Raw genomic sequence first — 27701 nt, 5'->3', positions numbered from 1 at the left:
CTCCCCCTCTTCCTTCCATTATACGTCCGTCCATCCATCCATCCATCCATCCATCCATCCATCCATCCATTTTTACCCTCCCCCTCTTCCTTCCATTATCCATCCATCCATCCATCCATCCATCCATCCATTTTCACCCTCCCCCTCTTCCTTTCATTATACATCCATCATCCTCTCCAATCTGTTGCTACATTTACTGCTTGCCATTATGAGGACTCTCCCCCGGTTCACAGGCTGTTTGGCTAAACAGCGAGTTATGTGGATGACTCCCTCCCCCCCTACCTCTGTTCTCTGTTCAGCCGGCACCTTCTGAGAGAGTTCTTTCTGACCTTCGTCAACTTTAATCGTCTTCCTGCTTTACTTTTCCTCACACACTTTGCACTTCCTGACACTTCTTCTATGTTTATTACTTATTTGCTCATTCTCTGTCTCCCCCACTAGAATGTTAAACTCACTGAGGGCAGGCACTTTATTTTATCTCCCTTTTTATGTCTCCAGGGCTTGGGACAGTGGCTGGACCATCCCTGGAACAAAGAGCATTTTGCATACCCTCAAATCTCTTTCTGTCTTGTGCCCTGACAAGCAGGTGACATGCTGGCTGGAGGTAGGGTTCTTACATTGAAGTCCTTTCCCTAAAGTTGACTCTAGTTACTCTCCCACTGATTTCTGCAGATGAGAAGTCTGGTGCCAGCGTGCACCTCTACATTTTGTGCACACCCCAATTTATCCAATATTACACATGTGTATCTGTTGATTCTCCAGCAATCTTGTTTGTTTGCCTTTGAGCCCCTGGCAAAATGCCTGATGCATAGCAGGCATCCCCCAAATATTTGTTGTATAAATAAATGGATAAAGGAAGGATTTTTAACACTATGAGAAGGCAGGTGATGTATTTATCGTAACTCTTGAAATATCAGTGACAGGGGTGTTCTAGACCAGTGGTTCTCAAGGTGGGGTCCCAGATCAACAGTGTCAGCCCCACCGGGGAGCTCGTTAGAGATGCAAATTTGGACCCCCCTCCCCAAACCTACTGAAGCAGAAACTCTGGGGGTGGAGCCCCGCAAGTGCTGGAGACCGGTCTCGTTTTCTAGATGGGAAAACCAAGGCTAGGAGCAGGGAAGTGGCTCATCTGAACTCACGCATGCCACCGGGGGCACAGCCGGAGCCAATGCCCAGGTCCCCAGGGCTGCAGCCTGTGTCCTCGCCACACCAGCCAGGCTGCCTCACCTCCTGTCACTATTTCCCCTGTAATCAAAACGAGCCATGCATTTGTCAAACCTTTTGAAAGCACCGGGATTGAGTCTCCACCCTTACTGAGCTTTTGATTTCACTGGGAGCTTGCCAGGATTAAAAACAAACAAAAAAAAAATGTGACTTAGAGTTGTTTCTATAAGGCTTTGAGCAATGGGAAGGAGCTGGGCGATTGCGTTACTTTTCACTGGAGGCTTCTTGGGTTGGAGCTGTAATGTTATAGCTCAGTGTGAGGACCCGTCCTCTCTCTCGACCTCGCCACAATGCTTGTCACACACGATCCAGTTTCCTCCCGTTCGTGGGAGAGGAGGCGTGAATGGCGGCCAACGTTGGCCCAGAAGAAGTAAGATGAGGACCTTTGACGTTGATCAAGTCTCCATGACCACTCTGTTTTTCTTGCTAATATTTTCATTTGTTACAAGTTTCTTTTTAATGTGTTTTGTATATTCCTTTCCATCTTTTTTTTTCCTATGCATATTTTTTGTTTGTGTTTATTGTTTGGTCCAAACCATGCCAGATACACCATCAAAGAATACTTCCTTTCTTCACTTTCCCTAAGTTCAGGCCCTTTCCGTGACACCGTTATGGATGCCCCTTCCTATCAGTTTTAAAAATATGCTTTCTATTTCAGAAAAGTTTTAGGTTTACCGAAGAGTTGCACAGAGAGTGCAAGGGTTCCCGAATGCCTGTGTGCCCCTCATCTTTTTCTCTAGAGAGCAGGGTTTTAAGATCAGAGAACAGATTTTTTGAGGAGAACAGTGACACTCTTAGACTGATCTTTTTTGGGGAAAAGCTCTTAGAGGCCTTCTGTTTATTGGGCTAATCTTTGTTGAATGTATATCATTTATCAGACCCCAGGATATGCATCAGGTGGGAACAATGATAAACAGGACACAATACTGTCTTGCTGTGTATATATGTAATTAATTCTAATATGTATGACACAACATAAAATTTATCGACTTAGTTGTTAACATTTTTTTTTAATGTTTCTTTATGTTTGAGAGAGAGACAGAGCGTGAATGGGGGAAGGGGAGAGAGAGAGAGAGGGAGACACAGAATCCGAAGCGGGCTCTAGGCTCTGAGCTGTCAGCGCAGAGCCCAATGTGGGGCTTGAACTCGCGAACCGTGAGATCATGACCTGAGCTGAAGTCCGGTGCTTCACCAACTGAGCCACCCAGGTGGCCCTATTTCCTCCCACTCTTAATGGAGGTTAATAGTATCCTCTGAGGCCCGACAGTTTTTTCATTTTGATGTTTTAGGTTTTACGTTTAAGTCTTCGATTCATTTGGAGTTAATTTTTGTATATAGTGTAAGGCAGGGTAAAATTCATTCTTTCATGATTGGATTAGCCACTTTCCCAGCACCATCTGTAGAAACGACTGCCCTTTCCTCCCTGAATGGTCTTGGCATCCTTGCAAAAACCATTTGACCACGTAGGTGAGGGTTTTAATGGCATTTACTCTGAAACGACATCCGTGCATGTCAACACTTACACATGTGTGTTTCTGTGCTCTCCCCGCCCCCCTCCCCCCCAATTTAGGTAGCATGACATTGTTCGCGGTCATCACCATCATCCTGGGATGCTTTAAAATTGGCTACTTCGTTGGATTCTCTGAATGTTTATCAGCCACTGAAGGCGTCTTCCCTGTCACACACGCAGCACATACTCTGGTCCAGGTAAACCCTAAGATGTTTCTGTAGGTCGCCTCGGCTCCTGTGGAGTGTATCCCAGGGCACACGAAACGGGAGGTGTGGGAGACAGCAAGAGGAGGCGTAATCCCTCTCCGAGGCTCAGTCCTTCCGTTGCCTTCGCTCTCAAATGGGTCTCTGTGTCCCCTTGGCTGTCTTTGTGGGGATCCTATGAGGGGGCCCTTGTAATGGAGAGTCAGGACATTTTGCCAAGCTTGAGGCTACCAGAAAAGGCTCGGGAGTGGATTTTCATATATGTTATTGGGTTTTATTGAGCTGTCATTCACACACTGTACAATTCACCCATTTCGCTGTACAAGCCAGTGGTTTGGTGTATTCTCAGAGCTAGGCGACCATCGCCATAATCAATCTTCGAACATTGTCATCCCCCGCAAAGGAAACCCTGGGCCACGACCCTCACTCCTCTGGGTCACTGAAACATTGTATTTTGGAGATTTGGTCTTTACGGAGCTCGTTAAGGCTAAATGAGGTCACATGGGGGGGTGTCCTAATCCAATAGAACTGGCGCCTTTATATGAAGAGAAGATTGGGACACAGACTCACAGAGAAGGAAGACGGTGTGAGGACAGTGCAGGAAGATGGCTGGCCGTCCACACGCCAGGGAGGGAGGCTCGGGAGAACCCTGCCCACACCTTCATCTTGGACTGCTGGCCTCTCGGACCGTGGGAAATACATTTTTGTTGTTTTAAGGCACTCGATCTCTGCTGTTTTGTCATGGAAGCACTGACAATTTATTGGCTACTTCTTTCGGGGGAGTCAAATCTCATGATGACAGAGGCTTATGGTGATACCAGTGACAATTTGGAGAGTCTTAGTGAGACCAGAAAGAACTTCTTTCTTTACCTTCCTCCCTTCCTCCTTCCCCTTCCTTCCTTCTTTCCTTCCTTCCTTCCTTCCTCCCTCTCTCCTTCCTTCCTTCCTTCCTTCCTCCCTCCCTCTCTCCTTCCTTCCTTCCTTCCTTCCTCCTCCCTCCCTCTCTCCTCCCTCCCTCTCTCCTTCCTTCCTTCCTTCCTTCCTTCCTTCCTTCCTCCCTCCCTCTTTCCTTCCTTCCTTCCTTCCTTCCTTCCTTCCTTCCTCCCTCCCTCTCTCCTTCCATCCTTCTTTCCTTCCTTCCTTCCTTCCTTCCTTCCTCCTCCCTCCCTCTCTCCTTCCTTCCTTCTTTCCTTCCTTTCTTCCTCCTCCCTCCCTCTCTCCTTCCATCCTTCCTTCCTTCCTTTCTTCCTTCCTCCTTTCCTTCCTTCCTTCCTTCCTTCCTTCCTTCCTTTCTTCCTTCCTTCTTTCCTTCCTTCCTTCCTTCCTTCCTTCCTTCCTTCCTTCCTTCTTTCCTTCCTTCTTCACTCCCTTCCTTCCTTCCTTTCCTCCTCCCTCCCTCTCTCCTTCCATCCTTCTTTCCTTCCTTCCTTCCTTCCTTCCTTCCTTCCTTCCTTCCTTCCTCCTTTCCTTCCTTGCTTCCTTCCTTCCTTCCCTTCTTCCCCTTCCTTCCTTCCTTCCTTCCTTCCTTCCTTCCTTCCTTCCCTCTGAACCCAACAAATAGTATTCCCAGTATTAGGAATGCATGGGCGAAGAGCCACGGTCTGAGCCCTGCCAAGGTGTCAGTCAGATGGGGACAAATTACAAATATAGATGACAACACAGGGCTCAATGCTTTGACCAAAGTCACCCAGTGATGAGGGCGCACCAGCTTTGGGGTGAGAGGTCGTTTCTGCCAGGAAGAGCTCCAGAGGTATCAATGAAAGCAGGGTGTCAGAGATATTGGGGGATGTGTGGTCTTCCCTCATGACGGGGAGAAGGTGTGTGGGGCCGTGGGGGGAGGCGAGCTGGGGCGACAGCACAGACGGAGCCGTGGTTTAGCAGAGGGCTTAAGCGCATGGACTCTGGTCAGGTGATCTGACTCTGGCTCATACTTGCGATGGTGAGCTCAGGCAAATTACTTAACCTCTCTGGGTCTCAGGCCTCGCATCTGTCGAGCGCCTGCTTCCTGGGGTTTTGTGAAGATTGAAGGTGCTAATGTGTGTAAAGCACTTTGCAGTGAGCACTTGGCCAAGGCTGATGGCCACTTAGGAGCTTGAACTTTATATCTTGAGGGCAATGGGGAGCCATCGAAGACTTTAGGCAGAGGAATGACCTGGACAGATGTGAGTTTTCAAAATATCACTCTGTTACTTGGTAGGTTGCAGATCTCTATCTTCCTAATTTAGGGCATTTTATCAGTCAATTCATCAAGCATCCTATACCTAGCGGACATTTACTACTTGGCATTGCTACACTAGATGACTGGAGAAAGAAAAACAGTATTTAAAAAAAATGGAATTTTTAAATTGTGGTAACCTACATACAGCATAACATTTGCTGTCTTAGCTACAGTTCAGTAGTGTTGAGTATATTCACACTGTTGTGCAACCGATCTCCAGAACCCTTTAGTCTTGCAAAATTAAAACTCTGTCCCCATTAAACACTGACTACTGATTCCCTCCTCCCCCAGCCCCCGGTGCCCACTATTCGACTTTCTGTCTCTACGACTCTGGCTACTTTAGGGACCTCAGATGAGTAGGATCATACGGTGTTTGTCCTTTTGTGACAATTGGCTTTGTTTCACTGAGCTTAATGTCTTCAAGTCTCATCCGTGTTGTAGCAGGTGTCAGGATTTCCTTCCTTTTTAAGGCTGAGCAATATTCCATCGTATGGATGGGCCACGCTGTCTCCATCCATTGATGGACACTGGATTGCTTCTACTTTTGGCTGTTAGGAACAACGCTGCTGTAAACATGGGCGTACAAATATCTTTTTGAGACCCTGCTTTCAGTTCCTGTGGATATATACCCAGGAGTGGGATTGCTGGATTACATGGTAATTTAAAAAAAACATTTATTTTGGGTTCAGTCGGTTGGGCATCTGACTTCGGCTCAGGTCATGATCTCGCGGTTCGTGAGTTCCAGCCCCACTTCGGGCTCTGTGCTGACAGCTCGGAGCCTGGAGCCCGCTTCGGATTCTGTGTCTCCCCCCCCCCTCTGCCCCTCCCCCGCTCATGCTCTGTCTCTCTCTATCTCTCAAAAAATAAACAGTAAAAAAGTAAACTCAACAAATAAAATGTAATTTAACGTTACTGAAAAAACCAGGAAGGAAGATAACAATGTGTAGTTCCCTGCACATTCTTGTCAAAGTTTTACAGAGAACGTGCAGAATATCCTATTCCGAGGTTTCACTTTAAAACATCATAAACTTTTTTGGGGGTTGCCATGTGGTCTGTACGAAAGTATCAGTGAAGTAGCTGTCTAACTTGGAAGTCATTGATAAATCCTTTTACCAAGCGTTTTCCCTCTTGTTGGGCTGAATGGCACCTTACCAGGAGCCACTGCTCTCTGTCTTTTTAGGACGTCAGATGTTTTAAGGACCATCCCCTGAAAGTGTTTTCAGAGCAGCCCAGTCAGTCTTAGGTAAAACAATGTGGAAGAGGTAGGATGTGTAAGTGAATTTTCTTTGGTGCTGTCTGATTTTCTTTTTTATAGCTCTTCCTTGCAAAATGAAGATTGAACAGGGCAAATTTATTGTTTATTATTTAAAAATGTTTTTTAAATTTATTTTTGAGACAGAGAGACAGAGCATGAGCGGGGGAGGGGGGGAGAGAGAGAGAGAGAGAGAGAGAGAGAGAGAGAGAATCTGAAGCAGGCTCCAGGCTCTGAGCTGTCAGCACAGAGCCGGACGTGGGGCTCGAACTCCGGAACAATGAGATCATGACCTGAGCCGAAGTCGGACGCCCAACCGACTGAGCCACCCAGGCGCCCCGAAAGTATTTTTTTTTAAAAAGCCCTCAACATTTGGCCACTGGTGTAGGAAATGTTTGTTGGGTGTTTCTCGGAGGAAGCCTAACACGGGTGATAGAATTGGGGTGACGGGGATCGTGACAGGCAGGCGGCCACTCCCCAAGCCCCATCCCTGCTGACAGCCTCAACCTGTCTTCGACACCTTTCTCGCACACCTGCAGTCTCGCCTCCGGAGCGCGGTCCCCACTGGGGGGGGGGGTGGCACTGCTGCCTGAGAGGGTCTTGGTGACTTTCCATCCTTGGGACCCTTGGGATGGGAGTTCACGGACGTCCCAGCATCTCCCCGCTCTGCTTCTGTGCGTTTCAAAGCTTCTCAGTATGCGAACATGACAGTGGTTTTCACTGACGCATCTTTCTTTTCTTCCTTTATTTCCTAGGTGTATTTTCTTTGGGGGCATGCCAAGGATATCATCCAGTCTTTCAAAACCCTGGAAAGGTAAAAAGTGTGGGAACTGCTAGTAAAGCAGTTGAACTTGGTGTTCGTTTAGAACGCACAGACCCATCACTGCCATTGCGCTTGGGTTTTATTTTATTTTTTTTAATGTTTATTTACTTTTGAGACAGAGAGAGACAGAGCATGAATAGGGGGAGGGTCAGAGGGAGAGAGGGAGACACAGAATCCGAAACAGGCTCCAGGCTCTGAGCTGTCAGCACACAGCCCGACGCGGGGCTTGAACTAGTGAACCACGAGATCATGACCTGAGCCGAAGTCGGACACTTAACTGACTGAGCCACCCAGGCGCCCCTGCGCTTGGGTTTTAAATGGGAGACCAACTCTCCCTTCCATCCCGATGAGCAAAGCCCGTGCTCTTGGCCTGGGGAGGAGACCCTCCGCCATCCGCCTCTTCCTGGGGACGGACGGCCCTGGGAGTAGGACCATGTGGGTTCGAATTCCGACTCTGCTGTCGGTGACGTTTTCCTTTACGATCCTCTGTTTTCCTCATCTGTAAATGGGGATGAGAGGAGAGCCAGCCTCTGACGACTGAATGAAGTGATTGACATAAACCACATTCCTGGTGCATAACAAGTGCTCAGTAAGCGTGGGGTCTGTCATTCTCTCCGTCACCTTTCTCTCGAGTGATTGTGAGAATCAAGGGAAAGAATCCATAGGATAGGGAGTGAATTAACTAGATGGAAGGTGTTACCATCACGTAAGAAAGCCCTGGGTGCCCACATACCACCGACTCAAAGAATCAGCATTTGTTTCATAGAAAGATCTCTTATCAGATCATGACAAACAGAAAACTCCCCCAGTACCATTTGAAATGACAACAGATATTTAAAAGATTGATTTATGGGGGCGTCTGGGTGGCTCAGCCGGTTAAGCATCAGACTCTTGATTTCGGCTTCGGTCATGATCTTGCGGTTTGTGGGCTGGGGCCCCGGGTCAGCAGTGTGGAATCTGCATGGGGTTCTTTCTCTCTCTTTCCCTCCCTCTCTCTCTGCCCCTCCCCTTGCTCGTGTTTTCTCTCTCTCTCTCTGTCTCAAAATAAACAAATAAACATTAAAAAAGTTAGGAAAGGATTTATGGATGACCCCTGGATAGAACCATTTTGATAGCCCATTGAAATAGAAATAGCTTTCCCCGATCCCGTCATGCAGAAAGGATCAGCCTCAACAGGCAGCAAAGCATTTAATGAGCTGCTACTGTGTGTAGGGTCCACGGCAAGACACTGTCGGGGATATGTGGGGCCAGGTACCCCAGGCACCTGGTGGGATGTCCCGGGGGCTGTGCCCTGGCAGCCCGTGCTATCCTCTGCGGCCCTGAGTGGTCGCCCAGTGGAGAGAAATGGACAAACCAGGGACACATGAGTTCTGGGCCCCGAGAACCCAGCAAAGAGCACTTTAATGGCCCCTTTCTCACATTTGATCCGCGCGCGGGCTCTGTAAGGGTAACTCATGGGAACCACGCTTCCCTGCTTTGAAGGGGTGCGGCCCACAGGTCCCAGCAGATTAGGGGACTTACCCCATGTCTCCAGAGTGCAAGTGGCAGGCCTGGGATTTCTGTCCCGGCTTGTCCCACTTTGCATGCCGGGGAGCGAGGAACAGGTGGATCCTTCGCTCTTCCTCCCACAGACGCTTTTTAAGGATTGTGTTTTTTGACCGATAAGATTGCAAGGATACAATAGGACCTAAGAATCACCTTAATGCCACTTTTGTGGGCTGAATGTGTTTCCCCGAAATTCACATGCCGAAGCCTTAACCTTCAAGGTGATGGTCTTTGGAGGCAGGGCGTTTGGAGGGTAATTAGGTTTAGATGATGTGCTCGGTGGGGTCCCCCATCATGGGATTGGTGCCCTTAGAGGAAGAGACACCAGAGATCTCCGTCTCTCCCTCTCTGCACACCCAGAAGAGAGGCCACGGGAGAGCTCTCACCAAAACCAACCGTGCTGGCACCTTGACCTGTGACTTCCTGTCTGCAGAACCGTGAGAAAGAATGGAGTGTTTTGTTACGGCAGCCCCAGCTGACTGAGACGCCCCCCACCCAGCGGTAACTACCGTTAACATTGCGGGCTGCTTCCTGACAGTTTTTCCATGAATACAGTTTTCAATCCTTTTTTCTTTTTAATTTTTTTATTTTTTAGAGAGAGAGAGAGAGAGCAGGGAAGGGGCAGGAGAGAGGGAGAGAGAGAGTCTCAAGCAGGCTCTGTGCTCAGTGCAGAGCCCGACGTGGGGCTCAAACCCACCACCCTGGGATCATGACCTGAGCCGAAAGCAGGAGTCGGATGCTTCACTGACTGAGCCACCCGGTGCATCTCCGTTTTCTACTTACGATCACGGCCCTGCCCTTCCTGCTGTGCTTGGTCGTTCCGTTTTATCGTTGGCATTTCCTCCGGTCGGCGTTCGTCTGCGCCACGACCTTTCCTGACCGCCCCGTGGGTCACTGCCGCAGTTAGTCTAACCAGCCGCCCTCTTGTGTTAGTCTGCTCGGGCTGTGGCAACAGAATGCCACACGCTGGGCGGCCGAAACAACAGAAGCGCACGGTCCTCGTGGTTCTGGAGGCTGGACGTCCAAGGTCAAGGTGACAGCAGGGCTGGGTTTGGAGGCCTGCCCGCAGCTGTGTGCTGTGGCCTCACGTGGCCTTTCCTCTGTGCTCGCGGAGAGAGAGAGCTCTCTCTTCCTCTGCTTCTGAGGACACCAGTCCTATTCGACCGGGACCCCGCCATTATGACCTCGCTGAACCTTGATGACTTCCTTAGAGGCCCCATTTCCAAATACAGTCGCGCTGTGGGGTTAGGGCTTTAACGGAAGAATTTTGAGGAGACACAAGCCAGTCCACGGCACCCAATCCTTCTGAAAGTTTTGTTGCTGTTATAAGTCGTACTGTGATGAACGTCCTCAGTCAAACATCTTTGGTGTTTGAACATCTCTGATTATTTGCTTGGGGTAAGTCCCTAGAAGTAGAATCGTTGGGGGTAAAGGGTGAGAGGTTTTCAACAGACGTGTATGGAACATCTCGTCTACCCCCAGAGACTCCTGGCTGAGTGGGGTGGGCTTGCTCACGCATAAAGCGCTTTCTTTGAGGCGTGTTCCTCACGAGGACTTCTCCCACATTAGCCCTGCCACTTAGGGGCCATAGGATCACCAGCCCCCACTCAGCAGATGAGGAAACCGAGGCTCAAAGAAATGAAGCAAAGCGTCCAAGGTCAAGACACTTGCCTGTGCATGGCTGGGGGGCTCTGATTATTGGCCGTAAATCCGGGTGACTGCGGTGGCCTCCTGGCTTTGTGGGCGGAGTCTTTCTCTTTCTAATGTCACTCACGCAGTCACAGCCTCGGGACATTCGGGCCCATTCCCCTCCAGGCGGAAAAGGGTCTTTGGCTCTGCTCGGGCATCTGCACTGCCCAGTAAGGCAGCCACCAGCCGCACGGGGCTACTGAGCACTTGAGCTGCGGCTACTTCCAACCGAGACGTGCGGGAAGCGTCTAACACACGTCAGGTTTCGGAGCCTCGGGCGACAAACCGAGTACAAGAGATCTCAGGGATAATTTTTGTTGCTGTTGATTCTATGTTGACGTCATAGCAAATTAGATCGGGTTTAAGAGAAAATGATGCAAACTATTTTCACCTGTTCCTTTTTTTTTCTTTTTTTCTTACCACTTTTTAAAAACGTGGCTACAGGAAAATCTGAAATTCTACGTGTGGCTCACATCCGTGCCTTGCACTCTCAGTTTTTGGACGGGACGGCTTGAGGCCAGGCACCCAGACGTTTGGCAACCAGGGTCTGTCATCTGAGGGAACTCCAAGGGATGGGACACACAACTCCGTGCCCACCTCCTTGCTGGGTGTTTGGACGCAAGTCTCTCCCTGTCTCGTGGCCTCTTTCCTAACCTGGACAGCGAGAGGCTTGAATGAGATAACACACAGAGCTTGATTTGGCCTGTTCTGTGTGTAGAGACAAGTGTTAAACATTTTTGAGGTACTCCCCACCTTTAGGTTTTGGATTTCGACTTCTCTAGCAAAACTGGAAGATTCGGCCGTCCCAAACGCACGTGCAGCAGAGGGCCAGAGCTGAGTGGGGGGTGTAGCCTCAGTTTGCTACAGTCCCCACCGCTCCCTAATGGACCCCAGACCTGCTTTATTCGTTGACGTTTCCTGCCAGGCCCTGAAGGCTTCAGAACTTACCACTCCCAGACCTGCTGTCATGTTTGTTTGTTTGTTTGTTTGTTTGTTTGTTTTCTGGTCTTTTGAGCCAGGATTCCACGGCCCCATGCTTTTTGTATGTCCTGGGACTTTTCTCCGATCTAAGAATTCCCCTTAACTTGTTTGGGTCCATTTCTCTTCCCAAGGGTGGGGTTTGGAGGTACAGTAGCTGTGCAAACAGAGCTGAAAGCATAAACTGAGGTCAGAAGTGGCCCCCGGAGGCCTTGTGTTTGTTGTGGTCTGGGGCCATCAGACCCGAGTATGAACAAGGCGGCCTGGCATGAGGAAGTGTCTGCCCTTAGTTTGTAGGACAGTTTCCAGGTCGGACCAACAAGAGGCTGCCAGCTCACGGAGACTCTGCGGCTGCAGGTGGCATTGGCATTATCTCATCGGGTCCAGCGGGCCTGGGATTGGACGGTGCCCTGTGCACCAGGAAAGGAGAGAAAAAAAGGAGCCGTGTGCATTATAAGTAGAAGAAAAGGCAGTCGGCCTGAGGCAAACAGCATTGTCTGCATTTGTGCTGGGCCCCGGGGTGAGCTGGCCACAATCTATAGCTGCTGGGCGAGCACAGGGGCAAGCAGATGGGCAAACACCTGTTCCCTTCTCCTCTTGTGCCTGGATGTTATGCAGTTGCTCCAGGAAGCCAGGGTTCAAATGAGGAAAGTTTGGCTTGTGGTCACTTGTGGGAGCCCCCGAGGGGGCAGCTGGGGTTAAAACTCAGAGGAGAGGAAAGGTCAGGGTTGAGGACCCAGTCACACCAGTTTTCCTCTGGGCAGATGGTGGACAAGTGTATGCTTTCACTCTGCCCTTCTTAGTGGGTTACCATTTCATCCTACACTGGTTGCTTCATGGTCACAACGTAGCTGCCACAACTCCAGCCTTCATGTCTGTATTCAAAGCTGGAAACAAAGGGGGGGGGAGGACAGTACATAGGCTTTTTTATTCTCATCTTTTTCATCACAAAATCAGAAGCTTTTGGGAGTGCCCAGTAGACTTGACTTCACATCCTACTGGCCAGAGTGGCCATGTCAGGCTGTAGGGGAGACCAGACAGCGAGTCTCTGACTTGTTTCAGTTTCCTTTTTTTTTTTTTTAATTGTTTATTGTCATGTCAGCTAACAAATAGTGTATACAGTGTAGTCGTCTTCAGGAGTAGATTCCCATGATTCATCACTTACGTACAACACCCGGTGTTCATCCCAACAAGTGCCCTCTTCAATGCCCATCACCCATTTTCCCCGCCCCCCACCCCCCGACACCTTCCACCCTCCGTTTTTTTTCTCTTCATTTAAAAATCTCTTATGGTTTACCTCCCTCTCTGTTTGTAACTTACTTTTCTTTCCCTTCCCCTATGGTCTTCTGTGAAGTTTCTCAAATTCCACATACGAGTGAAAATATACGATACCTTTTTCTGACTGACTTATTTCCCTTAGCATCATACCCTCTAGTTCCATCCACCTTGTTGCAAAGATTTCATTCTTTTTCATTGCTGAGTAGCACTTCGTGGTGTGTGTGTGTGTGTGTGTGTGTGTGTGTATACACAACGTATGTGTATATGCATATACACACATCACATCTTTATCCATTCATCGGTTGATGGACACTTGGGCTCTTTCCGTATTTGGCTATTGTTGATTCAGTTTCTTTAGAGGTAAGTGGCCAGACAGAGGGGGTGGATGAGGACCATTGGGTTGGCCAGCCAACAGTGAGGGCGTGCCCAACCCTCCACATTTCCAGTGTAGCCCTTCGTCTTTCCGTGATGGTTCTTTCCCCTGCTGGGAGAAAGGGTCCGGGCTGTGGTGGGGTGGGTGCTTGCTTTCAGTAAGCTTCCACGACTGGATCCCAGTTTCTTCTTGTCCCATCGACAATGAGCTGAGTATTGGCAGGTTCAAGATTACGGCAGAATGCCAAGACTGGTTTTGCAAGTTCCCACGGAACTGCCTCTCCCCGGATAGGGACCCACCTAAGGTCTGAACCGCCTGGCAAAACCAGACTCTCGGCGAAGAAGGAGGCACACGCGCGTGTGTGTGCGTGCATGTGGGAGTGTGTGTGTGCACAATGTCTCCCTCTCACCCCATGGGGCTCGGAGCTTCCCAGGGCGGCTCAGTAACTGAGTCCTTGTGTTTTTCAGGTTTGGGGTGATCCACTCGGTGTTCACTAACCTGCTTCTGTGGACCAATGGTGTCCTGAATGAGTCAAAGCACCAACTTAATGAACATAAGGAACGTCTCATCACGCTGGGCTTCGGGAACGTCACAATAGGTGAGTGATAAGAGTTGTCCCGTCCCCGTGCTGGAACCTCTTAGAAGGCTGCAGAGACCAGAAATGTTCAGAGTCGGAGAGGCAGGTTCCAAAGAACGGCAGGGTCCTTCCACCTCAACGTTGGCCAGACAATCATCTGTTGTTGAAAGTCTTTCAAAACCTCCTAAGCCCCTCATTCTGGTTACGTAAGTAGGACGTGCTGAGGGTAATTGATGGTTTCCTCAGTGACTCAGGGACTTGCCAGACCCAAGGGTTATCATTTAGGGTACCATTTCTCACGGTACAGTTTGGTATGGAAGTGAATGTCTTTGTTTACAGCTAGGGAAGATTGGCAGTCATTGTGTTTTTAATTAAGCGTCTCTTACCAGTTCTTTCTACTAAAAGTATAGCTTTGAAATACCCAGAGAGGTCTCAGGGTTGTCGTTAATTGGTTTGAGTTCATTTGAAGTGGTTTTTTTTTTTTTTTTTTTTTTTACTCTCTCCGGCTTGCACCTAGGGCCCATCCTTATCCCCCACCCCCACCCCCACCCTGCTCCCGTTTGAGAGCCTGCCACACCTCCTTCCAAAGTTCTTTCGCGTTTATGACCTGTCGCTTCTCTATTAGAACAGTGGGACTGAGAGGAATGTGCAGGGCGGAAATGTGCTGGGAACCGGAGAGCCTAGATTTGGGGATGTTCTCATCACGTCCTGGCTGTGTGACTTTTGGTAACCATTCAATGTCTCTGGGCCTCCCTTTTCTCATTCATAAAGTGAGGGGACCTGAACCAGGTTCCTTCAGGGAGTCCTTTTAGCTTTAATGTATTACTCAGGCACACTCACTGTATGGCCCCAGGCCCGTCGCCCAGGGCGACTTTAAAACAGTTTCCTTACCAGGGACCCCTGGGTGGCTCAGTCGGTTAAGCATGTGACTCTTGATCTCAGCTCAGGTCACGATTTCACGGTGTGTGAGTTCGAGCCCCACATCGGGCTCTGCGCTCACAGTGTGGAGCCTGCTTGGGATTCTCTCTCTCCTTACCAGTGGGGTGGGGATGGTGAAGTCAGGGCACACGCTGTTTCTCCAACCCCCAACCCCCGCTCTCCACCGGCAGCCGACTCTTGGGAAAGTCCTTCTCTCTCGTCAACTCTCGTTTCCTCATTGGTGTCAGTGATAGCAATGAAAACAAAGCAAACTTCCCGAGTGTTTGCTGAGGGCCTGGCACGCTGTTCTAGTCCCTTCGTGCGGCTCATTTAATTCTCAAAACACCGTGGGGTAGTCAGTGTTGACCTTACCATACGGATGAAAACATCAAACCACAGAGAAGTTAAGTAACCAGCCCAAGTCCACACAGCAAGTAAATGATGAAACCCGGATCTGATCCGGCTCCAGGAACCTCTGTGGAAAGATGGAATTAGATTGATCTACAAAGAAAAGACTCTGTCAGCTCTAACATTCCGTTGATCTGAACCTTTCTCCTTGATTTCTTCCCCTGATTTTGCACAGGAGCGCCTTGGGTTACGAGAGGTGGGAAACCGGTTGTGCGGTGAAAAGTGCAGGGTTCTGCAAAAGTGAAGGTGATTTGGGGCGCCTGGGTGGCTCAGTCGGTTAAGCGTCCGACTTCAGCCCGGGTCACGATCTCGCGGTCCGTGAGTTCAAGCCCCACGTCGGGCTCTGGGCTGATGGCTCAGAGCCTGGAGTCCACTTCCAATTCTGCGTCTCCCTCTCTCTCTGCCCCTCCCCCATTCATGCTCTGTCTTTCTCTGTCTCAAAAATAAATAAACATTAAAAAAAAGTTAAAAAAAAAAGTGAAGGTGATTTGTGCTGCCACAGGCTTTCCATTTGATTTATTTTTTAATTTTTTTTTCAACGTTTATTTATTTATTTTGGGACAGAGAGAGACAGAGCATGAACGGGGGAGGGGCAGAGAGAGAGGGAGACACAGAATCGGAAACAGGCTCCTGGCTCTGAGCCATCAGCCCAGAGCCTGACGTGGGGCTCGAACTCACGGACCATGAGATCGTGACCTGGCTGAAGTCGGACGCTTAACCGACTGCGCCACCCAGGCGCCCCTTTCCATTTGATTTTATAACTGGTCTCTACAAGTCACGAATTAAGGCAGTGACAAAGTGTAAAGAAAAAAAAAAACCTACAGTAGCACCTACCCAGAAATGCAGTTACGTGCTGTTAATATTAGGTTATTTCTTTGTCGTGTCCTATTTCTTGATCTGTAGTTAAGGCCATAGTGTATATATTCAATCTTTTTATTTTTTTGACTACAGCCTACAATAAGAAATAGACCTTGCACGGCAGCTCAAGTGCACATCTGTACGTGTGGACGCATATGCCACGAAATAATAACCTTGCTGTATCAGAGACACTTTCAAATTTCTGTTGCATCTGGTATCATTCCATTCCATTCTATTCCATGACAAGTCCTTCCTGTTTAAAAAATACATTGGCAGCTACCCACTAAATTGATTTCATAACTGAGTGCTCAGCTGTGATATGTATTTATTTTTTTCATTTAATTAATTTATTTATTTTGAGAAAGAGAGAGAGAGAGAGAGAGAGTGCACGCACACAAGCAGAGGAGGGGCAGAGGGAGAGAGAGAGAGAATCCCAAGCAGGCTCCGTGTTGTCAGCTTGGAGCCCGACGTGGGGCTCGATCCCATGACCATGAGATCGTGACCCAAGCCGATACTAAGAGTTGCACACTTAACCAACGGAGCCACCCGGGTGCCCCCTTGTGACATGCATTTTAAAAATGCTGTGTATACAATTTATTCTTACTTGTTTCCATTGTTATGTAACATGATCACTTTCCTGTACCATTAAAACACAACTTCACTATAATTTTTAATGGCAGCCTACTATTCCATTGTATGAATGTATCAAAATTCGCTTAACAGTTTCTAAATTGTTGGACACTGAAATGTTTCTCTTTTTCTCTCTCCAGTGCGCGCACGCGCACACACACACACACACACACACACACACACGGTTTTACCTAATGCTTTGATTACACTTTTTGGCTTTGATTACATTTTTGACTCGTCCCTCAAAACAGATTGGAATTCTAGGTCCGAGACTACAGCTGCATCATCTTTAAGGCTTCTGTTACATATTTTCTTATTTATGTATAGCACGTGCCCTCCTTGTTATGAAATCGCTCTTTATACCATTGCCAAGTGCCTTCCGGAAAGTGGTGCCAACTCGTGGGCCAAGCATTGGAGTTTGATGGTTCCCGTCTCACACTACACGTGCTAGTATCCAATATTCTCAAGAGGAAACGCTTTGCTCATGAGAAGGGGCATTTTCCCTCATAAAGTTACTTAAAAAAATTTTAGGGGCACCTGGGTGGCTCAGTCCATTAAGCATCTGACTCTTGATTTGGGCTCAGGTTATGATGACCTCAGTGTTGTAAATTCAAGCCCCGTATGGGACTCTGCTCTGGATGTGGAACCTGCTTGGGATTCTCTCTCTCTCCCTCTCCCTCCGCCCCTCCCCTGCTTGTGTGCTCTCTTTCTCTCTCTCAAAAAAAGTCAATAAACGGGGCGCCTGGGTGGCGCAGTCGGTTAAGCGTCCGACTTCGGCCAGGTCACGATCTCGCGGTCCGTGAGTTCGAGCCCCGCGTCGGGCTCTGGGCTGATGGCTCGGAGCCTGGAGCCTGCTTCCGATTCTGTGTCTCCCTCTCTCTCTGCCCCTCCCCCGTTCATGCTCTGTCTCTCTCTGTCCCAAAAATAAATAAACGTTGAAAAAAAAATTAAAAAAAAAAAGTCAATAAAAATAAAAAATAATTTAAAATCACACATGTAAATCATATGCACATAGAAAGTTTAGAGCATACAAGGAAGCAAAACTTGGAGGAAAGTAATACAGTACACACCTTACACTTACGCAGTGTTACATGCCAATGATACCTCCACAAATCCATGAAGCTGGGGGAAAGAGACACAATAGAACTTTCTTTTACTGAAAAAAAAAACCCAGAAAGAAAAACAGAAAGGAAAAAAAAAATTTGCCTGCCACTTTCCCACCCAGAAATAACCATTGTTGGCATTTTAGCTTCTATCTTTCCAGATTTCTTCTATGTGTCTGTCTATCATCTATACATCTATAATTTATAAAAATGGAATTATACTCTATCCTCCTCAGCGAGCTTCTCTTATGCAAAATCTTGTGGACATCTTTGCATGTTCAGTAAATTTGTATAATAGCATTTCAAAGGAAGGGCTGGTGTAGGCATGGATCGATGGGTATAATGTGACTCATGGAGGTAGTGCTCATTGGGGGGTAGTCATGGCCGTCAGTTTAGCCACGATATTAAACGTGGTAACAAGGCACAACGCAAAGCTTTAATTCAACGGGAACACCCACGCGTGACTCCTCAGTGACGCTATTTACTCGTGCTCTTCCACCTGCCCACTCAACATGCCAACCTCCCTCCCATGCATTCTCTCTCGCCCCCAGTCTTGGACGACCACACGCCTCCGTGTAACTGCTCGCTCCCGACGCTCTGCTCGGCCATCTCACACGGGATCTACTACCTCTATCCCTTCAACATAGAGTATCAGATCCTGGCTTCCATGATGCTCTACGTCCTGTGGAAAAACATCGGACGCAAAGTTGACGGCCATCAGCATCAGAGCATGCGGTTCAAGTTCCGCGGGGTCGTGGTGGGCTCGGTCCTGGGCCTGAGCGTGCTGGCCGCCACGATCGGGGTCGTGGTGGTGTATCTGATTCAGATCGGGCGCTCCAAATCCAAGAGCGAGTCGGCGCTCATCATGTTCTACCTGTATGCCATCGCCTTGCTGATACTCATGGGGGCCGCCGGGCTGCTTGGCATCCGGATTTACAGGATAGACCAGAAATCGCTGGATGAGTCCAGAAGCCCGGCCCGCAAACTGGATGCCGACCTCTTGGTGGGCACCGCCTCCAGCTCCTCGCTCATCTCCTGGGGTTCCATCTTGGCCGTGCTCTGTGCCGAAGCCTGCCCCCCCTACACCTGGTTCAACCTGCCCTACTCCGTCCTGATGATTGTTGAGAAATACGTCCAGAACCTCTTCATCATTGAGTCTATCCACCGAGAGCCGGAGATGCTGTCTGAGGACATCAGAACCCTGCGAATGGTCACCGTCTGCAGCGGCAATGCCATGCCCCTCTCCTCTTCCGGCCTCAGGAACGGGGCTGTGGCCGGGGACGCGGCTTCCCCAGGCGGCGAGATGCTCCGCGCGGCCAACGGAAACACGTGTCTGAGAGAAAGCTGTGGCGGAGAGGGGGGCGAGGGGAGCCGGGAAGGGACCCCGGGCCCCTCCTGCCGCCCCGGTTTCTTGCAGGGCGACGGCAAGAGAAGCGTCTTGAAGAACATCGCAGCCTTTCTGTTCCTCTGCAATATTTCGGTAACGTGCATTAAGTTATTCACCTTAAACACGATCTATGTTCCTTGCTTTTCTTCCCCCCCCCCCCCCCCAGAGAAGGAGTGAGGGAAGCTTATTATCAAAATGATGTAAGTGTGGGGTGAAAAAATGAGGCTGCAATGAAGGCGTCTCCTCCACAAACCCACTTACTGAGCACTGCCCTGTGCCAGGGGCTGGGGTCGGGGCTAACGATTGCAGGTGACAAGACCCCCATCTCTGTTGGTCAGCAGCCCTCCCGGGTGACATCTGTAACAGATCTGCCCCACGGAGGGCAGGGAGAGGCGGAAGGAGGCCACTCCAGCTTTGTAGGTGACGGTTTTATTTTTTATTTATTTTTATTTATTTATTTTTTGTAGGTGACGGTTTTAATAGGCGAGGGGAACTTACATACGAGGCTTGTCTTGGGCAACAGCAAGACGAGTGGGGTCCCTGTACCTGCCTGCTAGATGGCAGAAGTCTATATGCAGAGAGAGGCTTAACTGGGTTCGGTCGCGCATGCCGTGCAGGTGTTCTCAACGCCACATCATTATTTCAGGGCTGTGTCCTTGCAGCAGCTTCTGGGAGCGAAAAGGGCAAGGAGAACCCACGTTCCAAGGACAAGGGAGGGGGCGGGTGAGGAGCCTGTGAGGGCTCGGGGGGCCGACCGGCGGTCACTTCTTTTGGATGACCTTCCCCAATAACCTCTTCCTCCGAGAGGTCACAGTGTAGGGGGGAAGGGACACAAGGAAAACATACAGCGAGTAGGGCAAGTGTTGGCACAGAGTACGTGCAAAGTGTAACGGGAGCATGGATCTAGGGAGGGACTCTAGTGAGTCGGGGATGCTTGAGGTGAGGCCCAGACTCAGTTAGGAGAGCTTTTGGCTGCAAAGAACAGAAAGCTTGGCCAGCAGTCTCTTCAGTCTTAAAGATGAGAATCCTGAAGGTGGCTATTCGGGGTTGGTCCGGCAGCTGAGCCCTTTGATCAAGGACCTAGGTGCTGTCCGTCTTTCCACTCGACCAGGCTTCGTGTGGTGCGGACTGCCACGCGGTCACAGAGTGGCTGCAGCGGCACCAAGCATCACATCAGGGCTTAAGACACGAGGAAGGACTAGTGCCAGGCAGCGGCTTTCCCATGGCCACCCCTAGCCGCGAGGGAGGCCGGGGAAGTGGATGGTTTCCAGCCTGCAGCCTCTGATGGCAAGTAGCAACGTGGAAGGCGTATGGTAACTCCGTTTCGGCTGCCCGGGTTCTGAGGAACGGTTGGAGGTTTACCAGGTGGCCAAGGCAAGCACTGAGCGCAGCGGGCGTGCGCGGTTCAAAGACACAGAGGCGGAAGCCGCCGCGGCCTCCTTGGGGAGCAGCAAAGTAGTTCGGCATGAATTCCACACACGTCGGGGAGAGCCGCGGCGGGGGAAAGAGCAAGGCGGGTCTCGCCTGTGGGTCTCGCTCGAGCGGAGCTTCGTCAGCCCGGCCGGGTCTGGTCCTCGTGCCGAGGGCCACAGGGGACCCTCTCGGTTTGTGTCTTGGATGGGTCCCCTTAGCAGCGGTGTGCGGGAAGGATGGAGACAGGCGAGCCCAAGGGCGGGGACACCTGGACGGAGCCCTGAAGCAGCCCAGATGGGAAATGATGGCCCCCTGGCAGGGGGCCAGGGCAGGGCAGTGGCCTGGGGGTACACAGCCAGGGCAGCGGCCGCGGGCGTGGAGAGAGGACAAAGGAAGAGAGAGCCCCGTGCCTTGTTGGGATCCGTTCTAGAGATCCACAGTAGGATGGCAGGGCTTGGTGACCAACGGAGGGGCCAGCTGCCTCTGGCACCACGCGGGCCTCGAAATGACCGTGGCTGGCGGGAGGGTGGGGACGCCCCGCCCACGGCGCCTGCCTGTCGTCACGGTCAGCTCTCTGCAGCCGCCGGGGCTATGCCGTTTCCCCATCAGCTCCCTGGCTTTCGAGCTTCCTCCGCCTAGTTTCAGCGGGGGCGTGCCCAGGGACCGCCAATTTTGATGTCACGCCAAGGCCACAACGCTGGGAGGGTCCCTCTGAAGCCGAGATGGCCACGTGTCTGCCCATCAAATCTGATTCTTGCTTTGGGCCACCAGGACCTCGGTCCCCCTCCAGCCCGGCAGACGGTTACGAGGAGCTCTGAAGGGAGAAGGGGCCCCAGGCGAGCCTGGGTCCAGGTGGGCCCGCGTCTTTCATGGAATAGACATTTCTGGAGCATGTGCTGGGCACAGCAGGGAATGAAGGAACCGAACGGGAGAGAGAGAGACAGATTAGTGACTATCGCGGGGCTGCGTTTTATGTGAGGCTTGTATTCCAGAGAGGCATGTATCCACTCAGATCTTTCTTTGTTAATGTTTTTATTTATTTATTTTCTTTTTGGAAAGAGAGAGAGAGAGAGAGGCAGAGAGAGAGGGAGACACAGAATCCGAAGCAGGCTCCACACTGTCAGTGCAGAGCCTGATGCGGGGGTCAAACCCACGAGCCATGAGATCATGACCCGAGCCGAAGTCGGAGGCTTAATGGACTGAGCCACCCGGGCGCCCTCAGCTTACATCTTACAAAGTCAGAATTGGTTCCAGAATCCCCCTAACATGTGTTGTTTTTGTACACACCCAGAGGTAGGAATCTCTCTCTCTTCAGCAAGTTCAGGAAAGCCGCTTTCCACACGGGTTCTTTGCTTGACCGCCGGTGAGGCGCTTGGCTTGTGGTTTCGGACCAGCTCGACCAAGAACCGCGTGGCCATGGGAGACTCTGATGGTAACTGATGGTCCGTTGGGACCCGACGGCCGGACTCAGGGCTCTGTCCTGGGAGGGGGACCCGTGTCATCTCTTCACCTCCGTGCTCCGCCCCCGGTGTCCCCAGGCCCTGCCTCTGTTCACCAGGGAGTGAGCCGGAAGACAGAAATCATCGCGGGGTGATGTCCGGGGGGGCCCTCAGCAGCCCCACGGGCCACACGCGCACCCGCGGTCCATCCCACGAGGCCGTGAAGCCCCTGGCAGAGGGTGAGACTCGTCATCCTCCAGGACCAGGTGCCGGAACAGAGGCCGCAGCCGGAGGTGCTGGTGGGCACGTCCACGTGGGGACGGCAGCGGCCGTGGGGACAGACGAGGGTGGCGGGCGGGACGGTGGGATTTAGGGAGGGGGGGAAGGGGGAGGGGACCGTCTGGGCAGAATGACGGGCATGGGGAGGCCGCGGGGAGCGTGTGGATGCATGGCCAAGTAGGGCTTGCGGGACGTGCTCCTGGGGCGGGAACGAGACCCGCCTGGCTGAGCACGACGGCAAAGGGAGGGACACGAGAGAGGCGCCAGGGTGGACCACGCGGGGTCTCAGCAGCCACAGCCGCCGCCGGGACGGAACCCTGAATGCAGCAGGAAACCGTCGAAGGGTTTTAAGGTAGTGACAGGATGCGATTCGTGCTTTTTCTTTTTTGACTCAGTCGAACCTTTAATTGTAGGCAATACCACGTAACACAAGCGTTTACCATAATATTTACCATTTAATCATTTTATTTTATTTATTTATTTTTAATTTTTTTTAATGTTTATTTATCTTTGAGACAGAGAGAGACAGAGCATGGACGGGGAGGGGCAGAGAGAGGGAGACACAGAATCGAAACAGGCTCCAGGCTCGAGCCGTCAGCACAGAGCCCGACGCGGGGCTCGAACTCACGGACTGCGCGATCATGACCTGAGCCGAAGTCGGACGCTCAACCGACTGAGCCACCCAGGCACCCACATTTTATTTTATTTTATTTATTTTATTTATTTTTTTAATTTTTTTCAACGTTTTATTTATTTTTGGGACAGAGAGAGACAGAGCATGGACGGGGAGGGGCAGAGAGAGGGAGACACAGAATCGGAAACAGGCTCCAGGCTCCGAGCCGTCAGCACAGAGCCCGACGCGGGGCTCGAACTCATGGACCGCACGATCATGACCTGAGCCGAAGTCGGATGCTCAACCAACTGAGCCACCCAGGCGCCCCCACATTTTATTTTTTAAGAGTTGATTGATTGATTGATTTAGAGGGAGCGAGTGGGGGAGGGGCAGATGAGAGGGAGAGAGAATCCAGGCAGGCTCTACACTCACCGTCAAGCGCAGAGCCCGACACGGGGCTCAAACCCACAACCCGCGAGATGGCGACCTGAGCCGAAATGAAGAGTCAGACGCTCAACCCACTGGGCCACCCGGCGCCCGCCTTCTAACCGTCCCAGAGCATACGGTCCAGGAGTGCGAAGGGCACTCCTCACCACCACCCATCGCTGAAACCTGTTCGTCTCGCGAAACTGAAATTCTGTAACCGGGAAACAAGCCCTGTTCCCCACTGCCACCCCCCGGCCCCCCGCAACCCCGTCCTACCTCTGGGTTCGACCACACCGTGCAGTTCATGTGAGTCGAGTGTTCACGAGTGTTTGTCTCTTTGTGCGACTGCTTTCCCACTTAGCGTAACGTCCCCCAACATCAGCCACGTGGTACGTGTGAAGGCGGGGGAAGATGTCAGAACAACTCCCTGGTTCTGGCCCGATTTCCCGGGGACACGGTGACACTATTTATGGAGACTGGGGACTCCGAAGGGGCGGCAGGCTCGGGAGGGGGCTCGGGGGTGGAAGGAAGACCCCGGGTTTAGTACCGGACGCGTCCACTCGTAAGGCGCCTCTGCGACCTCAGGCGGACATCCAAGCAGATGTTTGGGTTTCCTACTGCTGTGTAGCAAATGACCCCCAGTGCAGGTCAAAACCAGCAGCTGTTTCATTAGGTCTTACCACCTTGTGGGTTAGAAATTCTGGCAGAGCTCGGCTGGGAAAGTCTCGTCTTCCTCGTGGCATCGACTGAGGCTGGTGGGCGGCTGGAATCGAGGGCCCAAGGTCTGGTGGCTGGGGTGGGGGTGGCTGAGAGGGCTCAGCTGGGACCCTCGGCTGCAGTGTCTACACACGGGCCCTCCAGCATGGCGGTCTCGGGGTCGGGGGGCTTCTGAGGTGGCGGCTCGGGGCCCAGCGGCCAACCTGCGAGACTGGAGGTGCCAGTCTCTCGGGCCCGTGTGGATGTCGCGTGGCATCAGTCCTGCCTGCCCCATGCTCTGGGTCAAGCAGTGGCAGCGTCCCCCGGATTCAGGGAAGGGGACACAGCCCCGACCTCCCACTGGCATGAAAAAGCAAAACACTCCACGGCAGATCTAAATATTGGGTTCTCAGAAAGAGGGGCCAGTCGTCTGTCCTTGCTTCTCTGCCCACTGTCTTCCGTCCGTTCCTCTCTCACTCCTGAAGATATAGCCACCGGCTGGCTTACCGAGGGCCGGCGCGGCTGTGAGTTGATGCCTTAGGGGTCTTTGCGAACCAGAGGTCCGGGCTGGCAGTAACGGTCAGGCATAGAGACCCCTTCTAGGCGAAGCGCCCCCCGCAGAGAACGAGCCGAGAGGGAGCGAGGTGCACGCCTGCACTGTCTCCGATCAGAAGGCCCAGGGCGGGTGAGAGGGGCTTCCTCAGGGGGTGACAGGGCTGGGTGGTGAGTGTTCTGGGAAAACTGGCCCCGGTGCAGGGAGCTTATCTCATTGCAGGAGGAGGATGTGGGGCCATGTGACGGGGACCCAGGGTGTGGGTGACAACCTGGCAGTGGGCTTTAGGGTGTCGATTTCGTTTTCATGGCTGTGAGGGCTGGTGGGAAGGGATGTGGTCTCGCAGAAGGAGCGAGTCTGGCAGCGGAGTGGTGAGTGGGCCCGTCAGGGGCGCCGTGGAAGCTGGATGGTCAGGAGGCCTCCGTGGTGGCCTGGGTGACAGGGGACAGCGATGGCCGGGCAGGTGCACGTGGACAGAAACGGGTCCACTGACGCCAGGGCGTCGTGGAGGCACAGTCCTCCGGGCTCACCGATGGGCTGGCTGGCAGGTGCAGCGTCTTGAGGGAAAGAGGGAACACGAGGGTGATGCCTGGCGTGTGACCGGCCACGAGGAGGAAGATGTCGCGGGTGAGATGGGGGGGTTGAGACGCAAGTAAGACGCCAAGTAGCCCGTGGGGTCCTCGAGGGCAGATCAGGCGAGTAATTCAGACGGGGGGAGTCATCGGCCCATAGCTGGTGTTTATTTACAGCCAAGGCTGGGTGAGCTCGTTCAGGGGTCGCGTGTGTAGGGGACCCAGGGGTGAGCCCTCCAGCCAACAGAGAGAGACCGAGCGGAGGAGGAAGCGGGAAGGAGCCGGGAAGAACCAGCCAGGGTGGTTGGAGGCGCCTTAAGGGTCACGGAGCCTGAGGTCACAGTGGGCAGAGATACAGAGGGGACCGTACAGGAGAGGCTAGTGAACCGGTGCATCAGTTCCTGCCTCTGTGTAAGGAATTACCCCGCGCTCGGCAGCGTGAACAACACCTGGCTGTTAATGTTGTGGAGTCTGGAGGTCGGGAATCCCAGCGTGGCTTAGCCGGTGCCTCTGCTCAGCTGACCGCCGGGGGATCTTTCCAAACCCACTTACGTGGCTGTTGACGGGATTCACTTCCTGGTGGGTTGTTGGGCTGAGGGCATGAGTTCCTGACCTCCCTCCGCCCCTGGCCGCGGGGCCTCGCCACGGGGCAGGTCACACACAACAGGGCGGCCGGCTTCCTCCTCTCTTGCAGGACTCCCCGGTCCTTCTGCCACCTAATCTCAGAGGTGACGTCTCACGCCTTCTGTCACATTCTGATGTTTGAAGCGAGTCATGAGGCTCAGCCTGACCCAAGGGGAGGGGCTTCCACAAGGACGTGACTCCCGGGAGGTGGCATCGGTGGGGGGGGGAGGGGGCGGTCATCCAAGAGGCTGCCTGCCACCATGCAAGGGTGGAGAAGTTCCAGAAGGTGTGCAGTGTAAAAGAGAAGCAGGCCCAGGAGACCGGCTGTAGCAGGGGACGTGGAGGAGGAGGACCTGGGGCGGGGAGACTGAGGGCAGGACCAGTGCGTAGCTTTCCGCAAGCGACAGCAACGAAGGTCACTGCTTTAGGTTTTGCAAAACACAGTTGCCATTTTATTCTCACGTGAGCCCTCTGTAACAGGTGTCTGTAGTCCCACCTTCCAGCTGAGGAAACTGAGGCTCGGGGAGGTTAAATGGCACTCTGTGAGTGCCCCAAACCCAGGTCCGGCTCCAAAGCAGGGGCTCCTCCCCTGAGCAGGGGGATGTGAGCAAGGCCTGGGCTGTCTCTCCAGGTCAAGCCAGAAAGCCCCACGTGGCTGGGGTCTCCAGGCACCAATGTTGGGATGTAAAGGCGGGTGTGATAAACGGGTTGACCTCTGCTGTAGGTAAGCCCGGGGGGCTGTGCACATAGGAGCTCCTTCCCAGCCTGGTTAGATCATGGAGGGCTTCCTGGAAGGAGGAGTGTCTCGGGACTTGGAAGAAGGTAGGATCCAGCCGAAGAAGGAAGACAGAGAGCCCTTGACAGAGGGAGAGGCAGGAGCAAAGCCCTGAAGGCTTGGAGGAGAGTCACATCCAGCCTTCGGAGGCTGAAGTGAAGGGCGTGGTGAGGGACGTGGTGGCAGTTAATTGCAGTCAAACTCAGTGCCCCGTCACTGAGGGAATCTGGACGTTGTCCTGAAGGCTCCTGGGAGCCACTGGCGCGTGACAAGCAGAGGAGTGGCAAGGTCAGATGTGCCCTTTATAAAGATCGCTTCCACAGCAGGGTCAGGGTGGATGGAAGGCGTCTGCTGGAGTTGGGGCGGGGGCATTTGGAGGCACTGTGGCAGTTCAGGCGGGGGATACTGAGGTCCCCACCAAGGTGAGGGCTGTGGGGACAGAGAGAGTCGGGTGGGTGTGGGCAGCATCCACTCGGAGGGGGCTGAGGAGGCCAGAAGAGTCAGGCAGGCTCGTTGGATTTGGAGAGCTCCAGGGGGGACGTTGCAGGGGACAGGTGTAACTCTGAGTCCCCGGAGTCAGGCCGCGCCTGGGGGTCGCGTGGGGCTCCCAGGCGGCTGCTGGCACGGGCCCCTCTTCTCTTGTAGCTCTGGGTCCCTCCCGCCTTCGCTGGCCCGCCCCGAGTACGACAACGGATTAGAGGAGATTGTCTTTGGCTTTGACCTGGATCATTGTGGTCAACCTGGCCATGCCTTTTCTATTTTCTACCGAATGCACGCAGCTGCCTCTCTCTTTGAGGTCTATTGTAAGATATAGTCTGTGTCCACATCCAAGCCCGAGGAGTGACCTAACAAGAGAATTCACTGGAGCCACCTGCGAATGGCCGGGTTGGGCAAATACCGCCTGACAAATGCACGGAGGGTTGTCTTTGCGGCAATTATTTCCCGTGAGCTGGAATTGTCTATCACCCGGGATGAATGTGAGCGCGTTAGATCAACGTCGGTGAGGCGGCTGAGATTTGGTCTCGGGTAGTGAATTCTCACCAAACTCAAATTCTTTTATCTCCTTTATTTATTTATTTATGTATTTTTTTTTGAGAGACAGAGAGGGAGCACGAGCGGTAGAGGGAGAGAGAATCTTTAGCAGGTTCCGTGCCCAGTGCAGAGCCCGATTTGGAGCCCGACGCGGGGCTCGAGTCCCTGACCGTGAGATCATGACCTGAGCTGAAACCAAGCAGTCTGCCGCTTCACCCACTGAGCCACCAGCGCCCCTTCTCTCCTTTTAAACGGATCCTCTGTGTTTTTTAGAAGAATGTGATCCAGGTTGGGGCAAAAAAACA

At 52.2% G+C, this 27701-nt stretch overlaps 1 protein-coding gene across 1 annotated transcript in view; it reads left to right on the top strand.

The window, feature by feature from the left end:
• The window catches only part of OTOP1 (otopetrin 1), a 35465-nt gene extending 8014 nt beyond the window's left edge, over positions 1-27451 (top strand). The window contains 8 exon segments of the mRNA XM_030311962.1: positions 2795-2931; positions 7163-7221; positions 13561-13691; positions 18139-19067; positions 27010-27033; positions 27035-27084; positions 27086-27117; positions 27120-27451. Coding sequence (XP_030167822.1) covers positions 2795-2931; positions 7163-7221; positions 13561-13691; positions 18139-19067; positions 27010-27033; positions 27035-27084; positions 27086-27117; positions 27120-27178 — 1421 coding nt within the window. The 3' untranslated portion in view covers positions 27179-27451.
• Positions 27452-27701: the final 250 nt, after the last annotated feature.

This window comes from Lynx canadensis, chromosome B1 (genome assembly GCF_007474595.2).
Source record: "Lynx canadensis isolate LIC74 chromosome B1, mLynCan4.pri.v2, whole genome shotgun sequence".
In the NCBI taxonomy this organism is placed as follows: Eukaryota; Metazoa; Chordata; class Mammalia; order Carnivora; family Felidae; genus Lynx; species Lynx canadensis.
Note: the sequence above shows the minus strand (reverse complement) of the source record. Positions and strands in the feature narration are given on the sequence as shown.